At 62.7% G+C, this 12,873-nt stretch overlaps 3 protein-coding genes across 8 annotated transcripts; 2 read left to right on the forward strand and 1 right to left on the reverse strand.

The window, feature by feature from the left end:
* Nucleotides 1-35: 35 nt before the first annotated feature.
* PMF1 (polyamine modulated factor 1) lies at nucleotides 36-4,074 on the forward strand. The gene is made up of 5 exons (XM_068922439.1): nucleotides 36-266; nucleotides 468-573; nucleotides 867-967; nucleotides 1,745-1,940; nucleotides 2,527-4,074. The coding sequence occupies exons 1-5, from the start codon at nucleotides 97-99 to the stop codon at nucleotides 2,578-2,580; spliced, it is 627 nt and encodes a 208-aa protein (XP_068778540.1). The 5' UTR covers nucleotides 36-96; the 3' UTR covers nucleotides 2,581-4,074.
* Nucleotides 4,075-4,553: 479 nt separating this feature from the next.
* On the forward strand, nucleotides 4,554-5,914 carry BGLAP (bone gamma-carboxyglutamate protein). Its single transcript, XM_068922452.1, has 4 exons — nucleotides 4,554-5,124; nucleotides 5,380-5,424; nucleotides 5,533-5,599; nucleotides 5,697-5,914. The coding sequence occupies exons 1-4, from the start codon at nucleotides 5,064-5,066 to the stop codon at nucleotides 5,827-5,829; spliced, it is 306 nt and encodes a 101-aa protein (XP_068778553.1). The 5' UTR covers nucleotides 4,554-5,063; the 3' UTR covers nucleotides 5,830-5,914.
* Nucleotides 5,915-6,237: 323 nt separating this feature from the next.
* On the reverse strand, nucleotides 6,238-10,583 carry PAQR6 (progestin and adipoQ receptor family member 6). Of its 6 annotated transcripts, none has more exons than XM_068922395.1 (7): nucleotides 10,516-10,583; nucleotides 10,021-10,122; nucleotides 9,682-9,809; nucleotides 8,540-8,745; nucleotides 8,345-8,471; nucleotides 7,934-8,256; nucleotides 7,563-7,850 (listed from the first exon to the last, which is right to left on the reverse strand). In XM_068922395.1, the coding sequence occupies exons 2-7, from the start codon at nucleotides 10,069-10,071 to the stop codon at nucleotides 7,597-7,599; spliced, it is 1,089 nt and encodes a 362-aa protein (XP_068778496.1). In that variant the 5' UTR covers nucleotides 10,072-10,122; nucleotides 10,516-10,583; the 3' UTR covers nucleotides 7,563-7,596. The 6 variants fall into 6 exon arrangements, with proteins under 6 accessions (XP_068778499.1, XP_068778496.1, XP_068778498.1 ...); XM_068922397.1 differs by having other exon boundaries at nucleotides 10,447-10,529; XM_068922399.1 differs by lacking the exon at nucleotides 10,516-10,583 and having other exon boundaries at nucleotides 7,934-8,063; nucleotides 8,160-8,256; nucleotides 9,967-10,364.
* Nucleotides 10,584-12,873: the final 2,290 nt, after the last annotated feature.

Here is a 12,873-nt window from a genome sequence, read left to right on the forward strand (position 1 = left end):
CCCCCCCACGTGGGTGTGGCCCGCGCGGCGGCCAATGGGAGCGGTGCCTCGCGGCGGCGGCCAATAGGCGGCGGCCGGGCCTTTTGGCGGTTGAAGATGGCGGAGGCGGCGGTGCGCGGCGGCGCCGAGGAGGAGGAGAAGAAGGAGGAGGAGGAGGGCGGTGATGGCGGCGAGGCGGCGGCGGCGGCCCCGGCGGCGCCAGGTCGCGGCCAGCTCTTCGCCGCCGTGGTGGACACCTTCCTGGAGAAGCTGGTGGCGGCGGGGAGGTGAGGCGGCGGCGGCGGCGAAGTCTCGCGAGAGGGCCTGCGCGGGGTGGGGAGGGGGGGGAAACGGCTGGGCGTCTCGCGAGAGCTGCGGAGCTCTCGCGAGATTTGGGGCTTGGCCGCAGTCCTGCCCCGGTTCCTCCCCCCCCACCCCGCGAAAAAAAAAAAAAAATTAAAAAAACGACCGTTTTGGGTCTTTCGCAGCTACCAGAGGTTTGTGAACTGCTACCGCCACTTCTACCGGCTGCAGCCCGAGCTGACCAGGAGCATTTACGACCAGTTCATCTCCCAGCTGCAGGCCTCCATCAAGGTGAGCGGGGCAGCGCGTCCTGGTGGGGGGGGAACTCGAGGCCTCGGGGCGCGACGACCGAACGCACCGAATATCCCTGACGGAGAAGCGGAAAGAGAAGCCAAATGCTTTTTCTCAAGCAGAAAAAAATAAACGGAAAGCGAAGAGTGCGCCCCCGAGGTCGTCCCAGACCGCTGCCTCTCCCCCGGAATAGCGGCTGCCTCGGTCAGGGAAGGGCGAGGGCTGGCGGCGGCGATGCTCCTGTCGGTGCCGTTTGGGTGCTTCTGAACCCCCGTGTCGTCCTTCCTTCGCAGGAGGAGATTCAGGAGGTGAAGGAGGAAGGGAACCTGGAGGCGCTCTTCAGCTCGTTGGATAAGATCGTGGAGGAGGCAAAGGAGCAGGAGGAGCCTGCGTGGTAAGGGACATCTCGATCGTCTTGTGGGAAGCAGTCTGGAGGGGTTGTGTGCGGAGACCAATTCCTTCAAGGGCCCCAGTCAATTCCTGCGTGATGTTTGGGTCCTGTGCTGCAAGCTTCGCTCGAAAGGAGCATTTAAAACCTCGTGTGTCTTAGCCACAGCGTCACTGTCCCCAAAACATCTGTAAATGAGATTTACCTGTGCTTCTCTAAGTCACAAAGTTACGCTTCCTTTGTGCAAGGAGGAGTCTAGTGCCACTGGGACCAGAGGGGAGATAAACTCAAAATGATGCTGAATAATTCAAAAGGCGCAGCGTGCCTTTTAGGCTCAGCCGCTGTCCTAATAGGAAGCTCACAGGGACGCTTTCTGTTGCAAGGTGCTGCTCAGGGACTTGGTGGGTGCTAGAAGTGGTGTGAGCTGCCTTTCGTTTGTTCTAAAGGCAGGCTGGGTCTTCTAATCGAAAGCATCATAACGACTTTGTGTTTTTGTGTTTGGGGCAGTTAATTATATCCCCTGCCTTAAGGCCTTAACTGACTGCAGGGTTTCGGGAAGGACTCCTCCCGTTCGTTAAGGGCTGCACGAGGGGGTGCCCATTAGATGCTCACATTATAGCCGTCCTCCGAAGTATCCGGTCTTGGGCAGTGCCAAAGGTAAATTGCTGGAGTCAGCAAGTTGATGCATTGTGGCAACGGCTCAAGTTCCAATTAGAGTGTGTGAGCATAATTGCTGCGCGAGATTATTGCTCTCTGGTCGCTCCACACCCTGGTCGTTCCCAGGCGTCCCAGCGGGATCCCAGAGGAAGACGTTTGCAGCGCTATGGTGCCGTACCTCCTGAAACACAGGGCTTACCTCCGGAAAGTCCTAAAGGAGAAGGAGGAAGAGAACAAGAAGCTGGCAGAGTCCGTGCTCGCTGGGAGGGACAGAATCGCCGAACTGCAGCAGCTGATACAAGATCGCAAACAAGCTTGGCAGGTAAAAACCCCCTGTGTCTTTGCACCGAGGCAGCATCAGCCTGAAGGAAAAAGTCTTGTGTAGTCTGTCCAGCAAAGGACTGTGCCGTATTTAAGATGATCAGGAAACTCGTGCTGCTCATTCACTTGTGAAGTTCTCCTAGCAGTGACGGGGATCTGCTCTCGGAGATGGAGAGCAAGGGGATGACAAGGGCATGTGAATTGTTTGAGGAAGAGCAGCCTGGCTGGTACCTCAGGCCTGAGGAAGTCCAGCCTGGGCTGCTGGGTGCAGAGTGACTTCTGAAAGCTGGCCCTTATCAAAGGCCTCGCCAGGAGCCAAGGACTGCAGAAACCGGCCGGGGAGGTCTAGGCTTTCTGGGCATTTTCACTGGAGGTCTTGGCTGTTTTCCCCTGCGTGCTCCCAAATGGAGTGTGCTGGGTGGGGTGCTTTTGTGGGTGGGCGCACAAGGAAGATTAACGGATTGTATTCTGTACGTGCTGGGGACAGCGGTGTACATGAGGCTCTGTTTTATGTCAGTGCTGCCTTGTGTTCTAAACACTGGCATCTGTGGTGAAAAGAGTTTGATATTTGTTTGTTTTCCTTCCAGGCCATTAGCAAAGAGCAGAGAGAACTCATCATGACATTCAAGGAGCCCCAGTGAGGAAGCAGAGATTCTGCAAATGTTTTTTTGCAAATGGATTTTGTCGTCTTCTATCTCTGGAGCCCCAAAAATGCTTCGGGAAATGGGGTTCTGCGCATGGCATATATAAACCATGCAAACAGCACTGCACGCTTGCGTTCCTCTTGGCAGGCTGAAAGGCGCTGGTACAAGTTCAGTACTGATTCAGTCCTACTGCACAGTTTGATCAGAGATCGTGAAGAAGTAAAAGAAAATGCATCAGGATCTTTGGAAATAGATGACGATTTCCTATTCCCCGCTCAGCTCAACAGTGAGGAGGATCCTACAGACGCGATAGCCAAAGCATGTCTGTGCACTAGCAGCTTCTTTAGCACTGTGATGAGCATGATTCTGGCTCTCTAGAGCTGAGTCTGAGACCCTCCAAGGCATTCCAGATGCACATTGCAGAAACCTTGGTGCCTTATGCAACAAGTAGAGCACAGATACTAACTGTGCTGCATGCAGGGTAGAGGAGCCAGGGAGTTGTCATCGGAGCTGCCTGTAGCGTGTGAAGCACGCGATTGCTTAAATGTTACAATGGCATTGTGTACAGCTGAGTTGTAAATAGCCACTTCGGACTCTTTTGCCATATTGTCACAGTGTTCATTTTCAGTATCTGTTTCTTCAAACAATTGTCCACCCGTTACCCCTTGGAAAAGACACGTTAGCAGCTGCTCACACCAAGTGCCTCGTTTCCATATATTCTTTTTTTTTCCAGCTATTCTTTTACAACAGCTCCGCTCCCGGCAGCTACACACAAAGGACACACTGAGATTGCTCCTCCTAGGACCACAGTCTGAAGGAGCTGGGGCTTTGGGGTCTTTTTTTTTTTGTGTATGTGTGCGTGTCTGTAGCTGAGCAGGGGTTAAAAAGAGCCCTAACTTGACTTGGTGAAGGGGGTCAGCGAGCCCTTTTCATTTGTGGGTTCGTGGCAAAGAGATTCAATCCCATTTTTACCCAGCTTGAGTTGTTCTTTACCAGCTCCCCATTAGAAATTTGGGGAAGCAGGGACTTAACCCAGCGCCTGCATGGCAGTGCGTTAGTGAAACCCAGGAATGGAGATGTGTCTCTAAAATGAAGAAAATGTCCTTCCTTTGGGCGGGGTAGATGATGAGGAGAATCTTACTGTGTTGGGGAAGGGTTAATCATGAGCTTAATAATTCCAGCAGCTGCCAGGTCTGCCCAGGGCAGCAAGTTCCCTACCTGTCCGGTCACCTGTCTTCCTCCTGGCCTGCTCAGCGCTTTGGCTATTAAGGAAAGCCGTCCAGAGGAGAGGCTGCCCGGTGTGGTGTTGAAATACGGATTCGGAGAACAAAGGTGGCAGTTTCCACCGAGCACAAGCCTCTGTTTCCAATTAGAGGCAGCCAGAGCATGTGATTGACTGACTGAGGCATATTTTCCTTTTGTCGTAAACAAGCCTTCCCTTGCTGCATTATAATCTAAATAAATGGGGGCTGTTGTTCCCCTGCTCTTGGCTCCCGTTGTGTGTGCTTGGCCCGTGCACTCTATAGTTTATGGGTTTGTTTGACAGAGGCTCTGGTCTCAGCATTTCTCTCCTCCTCCGCCCCAAACCATGCAGTTCCGCTTTTCAAGGCAGGCCTGGATTTATGGGATTTGAAAGTCGGGGAAGTGGTCGGGGATGTCACTCCAGGGAGCTCCCAGCACCCTGTTTCACCTTCTAACTTGGCCCTGAGCTTAGAGCCCGCCTGGACTTAAATATGAGCCAAGTAGGGATGGTCATCTCTTGGGGGGGGGGGGGGGTCAGTCTTCAGCCCCCCCAGGACCCCCGGCCCTGCCGAACAACGTCTGCCCCTTGGACGTGGCACAGGGCGGCTGCGGGGTGTCGCTCCCCGCGGCCCAGGGCTGAGCGAGGGTAACTGGGACCGCGGCGCGTTTCCTCCCTGGGGCTTGGCAGCCGGCCGGGCTCAGCGCAGGGAAACGAGCCGAAATGAGAGGCTGCCGCGCGGCGGGAACGCGCCCCCGTCAAAAATCACCCCGGCGGCCGGGGACGGCAGAAAACTTCCCCCCCCGGCGTGGCAGCAATTTGCAGGCCGCAACGCACGTCACCGAGCGGGCTCCAGCCCCTGGGGACCTGCGGGGACCGTGGGCCGGAGGGGACACGGGCTCTTACCTGGCACCTGCCCCTGTCGCAACGGGTGGCCCCCCTGCTCCTGCTCCAGTCCCACCGGGGGGGACCGGCCGGCGGGGCTGGCGAGCCCCAGCTCTCGTCCCAGGAAACCTCTGCTGGCCCAGGGCCTCGTCTCGCTCCCCGCGGGCTCGGGGCCGGGCCGGGGGAACCGAGTTCGCCCCAAACCACAATTGCCGCCTGGGCCGGCAGCTCCCATCCCCGGACGGATGAAACCAGAAATAACCCTGGCGGGGCCGCGGGGCCCCTCCTCGCCTGCGGTCGCCGCCGCCGGGTATAAAAACCGGCGCGGGGAGCCGCACCGAGCACCCGCGGCACCATGAGGACCCTCGGGCTGCTGACCCTGCTGGCCCTCGTGGCCCTCGGCCTCGGCCGCAGAGGTAAGGGGCACCGGGCGAGCGGCGCCGGGGGGGTCTCTGCCCCGAAACGGCGGCGGCAGCACCCGGAGCCCGGGGTGGGAGGTGGGGGAGAGATTCGCTGGTGGGGGGGACGGGAATCAGGGGCGCCTCAGGGTTGGAGGGGTTCGGGGTGGGGGGGAAGCACAGGGACTGGCAGGAGACGCCGGAGAGGAGGAAGAGGAGGCGCGGGGAGGAAGGCGCCGGCTTTCCCGCGCCCTGACCGCGCTCCGCTCGCAGACCCGGCCCGCTCCGCCAGCGCCGCCGACTCGCCCAGCTCGGAAGGTGGGTGCCCGCGGCCGGCTCCCGCTGCCACCCTGCGCCCCCCGGCCCCGGGGAGGGGGGGGGCCGGCCGCCCTCACACCTCCCCTCTCGCTCCCCCCCACCCCGCAGCCTTCGTCTCCCACCGCGCCAGCGCCGAGCTGACGCGCCGGCACAAGAGGCACTTCGTCGCCGGCAGGTAACGGGGTGGGGGGGGACGGATGGCCAAACGACGGGGAGGGGAGCGGGCGGCCGAGGAGCCCCCGCCGCCGGCATGGCCCGCTCCCTCCCCGCAGCCCCTACGGCGCCGCGCCGAACCCCCTCGAGGCCCAGCGCGAGGTGTGCGAGCTCAACCCCGACTGCGACGAGCTGGCCGACCACATCGGCTTCCACGAGGCGTACCGGCGTTTCTACGGCCCCGTGGCCTAGCCCCGGCCCCCACCTCTGCACGACGCCCCCCCCACCCCAATCCCGGCCGCCTCAAGGGCGCCGTGAAATAAATGTGTGAACGGTGCACCCGGCTCCTTCCTGGGCGCGGGGACGGGGAGGGGGCACCGGATTCCCACCCCCCCCACACACCTTCCTTCGCCCACTGCAGATGCAGGACGCCTGGGGCCCATCCACCACCCCATCCCACCTGCTCCGGGCACCCCAAAGTCCCACTCCCCCCCCCCCAACCCCCGGCGAGGCCGAAGGCCCCCGGCCTCATCCTCCCCCTCCCGCCCCTGCCAGGCGCAGCGGCTCCCCGGCAATGAGCAGCCCAGCGCCAGCGTTAGTCCAGTTTAATTTAAAGCTGTTTGTCCCAAGCGCAGGGTTGTTAGGGGCGGGGTTTTTTTTTGGGGGGGGGGGGGGGGCAGATTGTCTCCCTGTGCCCCGTGGCCCCACTCCCATCCTGGCAGGATCGTTAAGGCTGGGGTGGGTTGGGGCTTAGGGGAACCCGGACACAGCGTCCTGCGAGGCCACAGGGTGCATGTGCAAACACATGCATGCATGCATACACGCACACACACGCATGTGCATGCACAGATGCACACACATGCACATCTAGCTATATATATACATACACACACACACACACGTATGCACACACACGCATGCATACATGCACACACCTCTCTCTAGCGCCGTGGCGTGCCTGCAGCATGACCCTGTGCCCCAGGACACCGTGGCCCCCCCCCCCCCCCAACCCGGTTGCATCCGCTCCATCATCCCAGGGAGCTGTGGCCATGTCAGAGCCCTTGGGAGGGGGAGGCCATAGAGAAGCCGCGTGCCCAGGGCTGCCCCCCCCCCCCCCCAAAAAACCTGCCTGCGATGCCTCTGCTGGGAGCAGGGTCCCCGCATGGGGTCCCCAGCCCAGAGCTCGGGCCCCGCTGCCACCTCAAGCCGCAGCACCCCTTCCCCAAGCTCCTCTTGCAGCTGCCCCGATACCCTGCCACCGCTTCCGGGGTCCCAGGCCTGGCTCAGCGGAGGGCGCAGGGGCCGCCGCCACACCGGGCGCAGGCCCACCTCGTCCTGCCAGCCCGGCCGTCACCAGCCCTCTGCACCCGCACACCAGCCCGCTCCCCTCGGCCCTGCCTTCTGCCCGCAGCAGGGGCTGAGCACGGTGAAACGGAGCCGTACAAGCTGCATCGGGGCCGTGCACAGTGCATCGGGGCTGCGCATGCTGCATCGGGGCTGTGCACGCTCATCAGGGCCGTGCACAGTGCATCGGGGCCACGTGTGCCCAAATCAAGCCAGGCAGTGGGGAGGCGATGGAGCCGGCTCTGGAAAGGGCCACGAGAAACAGGGCAGAACGTGGGGATGGAGCTGTTAGTGCCGCAGATGTGCGTGTGCATGCACACACATGCATACACACACACACATACACGCATGCGCATACGGTGCGGCTGCTATGTGGGTTAGGTGCAGCATAGGTGCTTCACAGCGCCCCCCGGGGGAGCAATGAGTACGATTAGCCATAGTGCAAAGGCAGGGAAACTGAGGCACGGCTCAGCTCACCACGGACGGTCCACCCTGGGAGCCCCACCGGAGCGGGACCCAGGCATCCGGGCCCCTCCACTCCCCCCAAATCCCAGCAGAGCTCAGAGGCTCCCGCCAAGGAAGAAGGAGGACGCCGGGACGCCTGGGTCCTCGCTGAGCCCTTCCGGCAGCCCCCCCCCCCCCCCCCCCCCCCCCCCCCCCCCCGCCCCGGGGACGTCAGCGGCGCCCCGGCTCGGGCGCCCCGACCTGCGAGCCGCCGGGTGCCCGGGGCAGGGCGGCGGTGAAGGCGCCGATGATGGCGGCGTTGCCCAGCAGGGCCAGCCCGGCCGTGCCGAAGGTGCCGGGGCCGGCGGGGCCGGGCAGGCGGCCGCGCAGCCAGGTGCGGCGCGAGCCGGCGTCGCGCAGCACGGCTTCCAGCTGGAAGTGGGTGCCCAGCACGGCGCAGACGTGGAAGAGCTGGTGGCTGTGGCCTGCCGGGGTGGGAAAACGGCGTCAGCGCCGGGGGCGCCCGCATCCCTCCCGGCGCCGGGCGGTGCAGCAGCCCCCCGCTCACCGATGTAGTCGAAGCGGCCGGGCGCCAGGCGCTCGGGCAGGTGGGAGGCGAAGAGGAAGCCGGTGAGCAGGGCGAAGAGGAGGTGGTAGCAGTAGCCGGCCATGGCCTCGTCGCAGCGGCAGAAGAGGAGCTGCCGGTGGGACAGATGAGCGGGCATCCCCCCCCCCCCCCAAAAAATAAACCCTCCATCCCGGTCCCTCCGCCAGCTCCCGACGCCTCCGCTCACCCGGTAGAAAAGCGGGATGTTGTCGTAGAGGAAGGGGTAGACGAACGCCGCCGTCCGCAGCACCTTGCTCAGCCGAGGATGCTCCAGCTCGGGGAAGCTGCGGGGATCCCGGCCCGCCGTCAGCTCCCCCCCGGCTCAGCCCCGCGCCACCCCCCCCGACCCCAGACCCCCCCCCCAAAACCTACCGGGAGTAGCACGAGAGGCCGGTGCAGACGAAGGAGTTAAAAGCGGCGGCGGGGACGAAGTAACGGTGCAAAACGCCGCCGACCCAGCGGTCCGGCATGGCGTAGGCACCGTAGGCGAAGGCGCAGCCTGCAGCGGGGACGCGGCGTCAGGACCCGGCCCCGGCCCCGGCCCCGGCCCCATCCACGCCGGCTCACCCAGGCTGTAGAGGCTGAGGGCCCCGTAGTCGCAGAAGTAGCAGAAGTGGCGGGCGCGGGCCGACATGGTGCTGAAGGTGTGGGCGCAGCTGGAGGCGAAGGGGTACAGGCACACCAGCAGCAGGTAGATGAGCAGGGGCCAGTGGTAGGGCTCGCGGCAGAAGTCCAGGGAGGACGAGAGCACCAGCAAGCGCCACACGAAATACCTGCGGGCGCAGCAAGCCTCAGGGTGAGCCCACGCTGCCCAGACCCATCCCCAACCTCGTCGCTGCCTCCGTCTCCAGCTCTGTCTCCATCCCCATCTGCATTACCACCTCATCTCCATCCCATCTCCATCCCCATCTGCATTACCACCTCATCCCCATCTCCAGCCCATCCCTGTCCCCATCACCATCTCCGTTCCCTCCTCATCCCCATCTGTGTCCCATCCCCATCTCCAGCCCCACCTCATCCCCATCCCATCTCCATCCCCATCTGCATTACCACCTCATCTCCATCCCATCTCCATCCCCATCTGCATTACCACCTCATCTCCATCCCATCTCCATCCCCATCTGCATTACCACCTCATCTCCATCCCATCTCCATCCCCATCTGCATTACCACCTCATCCCCATCTCCAGCCCATCCCTGTCCCCATCACCATCTCCGTTCCCTCCTCATCCCCATCTGTGTCCCATCCCCATCTCCAGCCCCACCTCATCCCCACCCCATCTCCATCCCATCCCTGTCCCCATCACCGTTTCTGTTCCCTCCTCATCCCCATCTGTGTCCCATCCCCATCTCCAGCCCCACCTCATCCCAACCCCTTCTCCATCCCTATACTGAACTCTATCCCTGTGCCCATCCCCATCCCTTCCTCATCCTCATCCCTCTCCCCATCCCCATCTTCAGCCTCATCCCATTCCTTTCGCCATCTTCTCTTCATCACCATCTTCCTCCCCATACCCATCTCCATCCCTAAACTGACCTCTATCCCTGTGCCCATCCCCATCCCCATCCTTGTCCCATCCTCATCTCTGTCCCATCTTTATCACCATCTCCTCATCCCCAACCTCATCCCTGGCTCTGTCCCCATCCCCATCCCTACCCTGTCCCCACCCCATCCCTGTCCCTGTCCCGGGCCCCGTCCCTGGGCCTACCAAGTGGGCAGGAAGTGGGTCCAGATGTTGATGGTCTCGTTGGTCATCTGGAAGGAGCTGAGGACGCAGTCAAGGGCCGAGCTCTTGGGGTGCCGGTACCCCGACATGATCCCATCCTCCCAGAAGATCTGGAGGGAGAGCGGGGCCGGTTGTGGGGATGCGGGGACAGCCCTGGAGAGCCACCTCGGCTTCGTCATGGGGTGGGGAGGAAACCGCGGCAGGACGGGCTGGGAGCTGGAGCAGGGCTGGGGGCGACCGGGGTGGGGACCCCACGGGCTTTCCCACCTCGGATGGGGACAGGAAGGCGGGAGCGGGGTGGGGGCCGACGTCCACACGTACCCGCGGCACCTGGTGGACCCTGAAGATCTGCGGCAGCTTTACGGTCAGCATGGCGGGGCCGGGGTGCTAGCGGCGTCGGGGCGCCGGGCCGGCGCGCACGTCCTGCGGAGACCGGGGCAGAGCAGAGCCCGTGATGCCGCGGGGACCCAGGCGTCCTGGCAGGGGCGAGCGGGGCCCGGGGGGGGACCACCACCCCCACCCGCACGGCGAGGAGGGGGAGCCGCGGCGCCGAGGGGCCCCGGGGCGCAGAGCGGGGACGCCGGAGGAGCCCGGGGCCGACGCTTTCCACCCGCTTCCCCCCCATCCCCGGGCACCAAACGCGGGGCCGGGGCAGCATCTCCCAGCGGGGGAAACTGAGGCACGGCCCGGTGGCGGGGGGGGGAGCAGCCGGCAGCCCTGATCTCCCCCCTCCCTCCGGAAACCCACCCGGCAGAAGGAAAAAACGGGGAAAGCAGTGAAACGACAGCCAGGAACCGAAGCAAAGCAGCCCCAAACCTGGTGGGGCGGCGGGTGAGGCCTGGCCGGCCGCCCCGTCCTCATCGACTCGGCCGCGCGGACCCCCCCCGGCCGCCGGGGCCGCGGCCCCCGCGCTGCTCGCGCCGGCGGTGGAGAGCGGCCAAGGGGGCCTCGCCGGCGGCTCCCGCTCGTCGGCGGAGGGGCGGCCGGGAGCCGGCGCTCAAAGGCGGCTTTGTGCCGGCCGCGGGACGGGGGCGAGGATGAGGAAGGAGCTCGGTTCCCTGGCTCGACGCTTTCTGCTACCAGAGCCTAGAAAGGAGCTTGGGTGCGAATGAATGCAGCAAACGGGGTTTTTTCCCCCCTTTTTGTTGTTTTTTAAACCGGCCTCTCGAGTCACCAGCGCCTGGCGCTGAGCCTCGTCCAGCCTGACTTCCAGCGTCCCGGCCAGCTCTGTCCCGAAACCAAACCTCTTAAAGGCACCTTAAGTAGATGGCTAAAGCTATGCTTTTTTAACCATATACTTTCCAGCTACTTAAGAGCAGAGACTTTCCAAATCCTCCTTTAAAACCAAGCCCCCAAATAGTTCGCGTCCCCCCGAGACCCAAAGCGCCCCCGGAATCGCTGCAAGCGCCGCTTGCTGCGGGTCTGCGGCCGGGAAGCCCCCGAGGCTCCAAGGCGGCGGGAGGAACAAAGGAAATATTATTGCTGTTTTACGGCTGCGGAAGGGAGCGACCCCAAATCCGGTTACAAACCCTCCTCTATTCCATCCCATCGCATCAAAAGCGACCCAAGGTTGCGTCTTCTTCTGCCTGGGTCAAACACAATGAAAACCAGGTTGGGGGCAGCAAGGCTTCGGGCAGTCGCTCCCTCCAGAAAAGCAGAGGTGGGTTGGAAAAGCGCAGGCGGGAGGGCGGATTCCCGCCCCGAAATGCACCCGTCTGCAAGGGGGCCGCGCAGGCGCGGGGGAAACGCGGGCCGGGAACCACCACAAAACGAGGGGTACAAACATCTCGTATTTTATTAAGCCAGTCGACGTGTTGGGATCACAGTCAGACGCGTGCCGTGAGAGCCCCCGAGCTCCTCCTCGGCCGGGCCGGGCGCTTCCCCGGCTCGCCGGGCGAGAGCCGATCCACAGGCTGGATTTTTATTTGTGCTACAAAACGGGTACGGAGGGAGAGGCCGTCGCTCCTCGCCCCACGCGAGCGTCCCGGAGGCAGGACGGCCGAGCCCGGGAGCCTGCGCCAACCCTCCGTCCTTTCTCCGTCCTCGCGGCCGCCCTCGTTTTCGCCCCCCAGCTCGCCCTCCCCGTAACTCCTGCCCCGCGCGGAGCAGCTCCTTCACCTGGACGTTGCGAACGGAAAAGTCCGAGATGTGCATGAAAATCCAAGGCGTTGCAGGCGGCAGCGAGCCGAGGCGAGCGAAGATGGGAGCAGGAGGAAGAGGCGCTTGGCACAGCCCACGGAAACACCGCGCGGGAATCCAACAGGCACCAGAACGACCGTTTCCACCCGCGGCGACGGGGAGGCGGCGCCCGGCCAACGTGCCGTCTCCGCAAGAACCTCGCCGAGCCCTTAGCCACGAGCACCCTGCGCTCTCCGGGAAGCGGGGCCACCCCCACCCAACCCTCCGAGAGCTCGCCGCGGGGGTAACGAAAAGGAAAGAAAACCAAAGCCCAGAAACACACAAAAACACCTTAAAAAATAATGCTTTCGGCCCACAAGGCAATTTTTTTTGTTGTTTTTTCTCTCTTTGCTCTGCTTCCCAGCACAGTGGTGGTAAGGGGCTAGCTTGGAGCTGGTCCTAGCAAGCTTTGAGTAGGTACAGGAATAGCACCATATGGATTAGCAGCGGACCAGAGCTGGCTTTCCCCAGGCTCGAGCGTTGCACGACGCTAGCTTGGCAAGTGTTTGTGGCTGCAGCTCCGGCTGGCATTGCTATGCCGCCGTAAGCTCGGGGGAAACCCAAACCACAACGCTCAGGAGCCGCGGGCAGCGCGGCGAGCCAGCATACACGGAGCCTCCCCACGACATTCAGGTTTTCCCTGTCCTTGGAGAAGTGTTCAGCATCAGCAACCACGACAGGCCAGGGAGACCGGCCTCCTGCTTTTGGCTTCGCGGTTGGGATTTGGAAGCGATGCACCAAATCCCGCACGGGGGCAAACTGGCAAAGGCTCTTGGACGTAGCAGATCTGGGTCAGTTTATACCCAGCGAGGGGACTCCAGCTCATCAAACAAGCAGTGAGACTGGGACTAAGAAGCCTCTTCCCTTACCCTGAACTTAAACACGTCAGGTTGAACCTCCATGAAAAGGTAACGTTTCCAGGAGGACACAATTTGCCACCTTCCCTGAGGCCTCACCTTGCAGCTTCGCTCTTCCAGAGCTCCTCAAATCTCTTTC

Source organism: Struthio camelus, chromosome 30 (genome assembly GCF_040807025.1).
Source record: "Struthio camelus isolate bStrCam1 chromosome 30, bStrCam1.hap1, whole genome shotgun sequence".
Classification (NCBI taxonomy): Eukaryota; Metazoa; Chordata; class Aves; order Struthioniformes; family Struthionidae; genus Struthio; species Struthio camelus.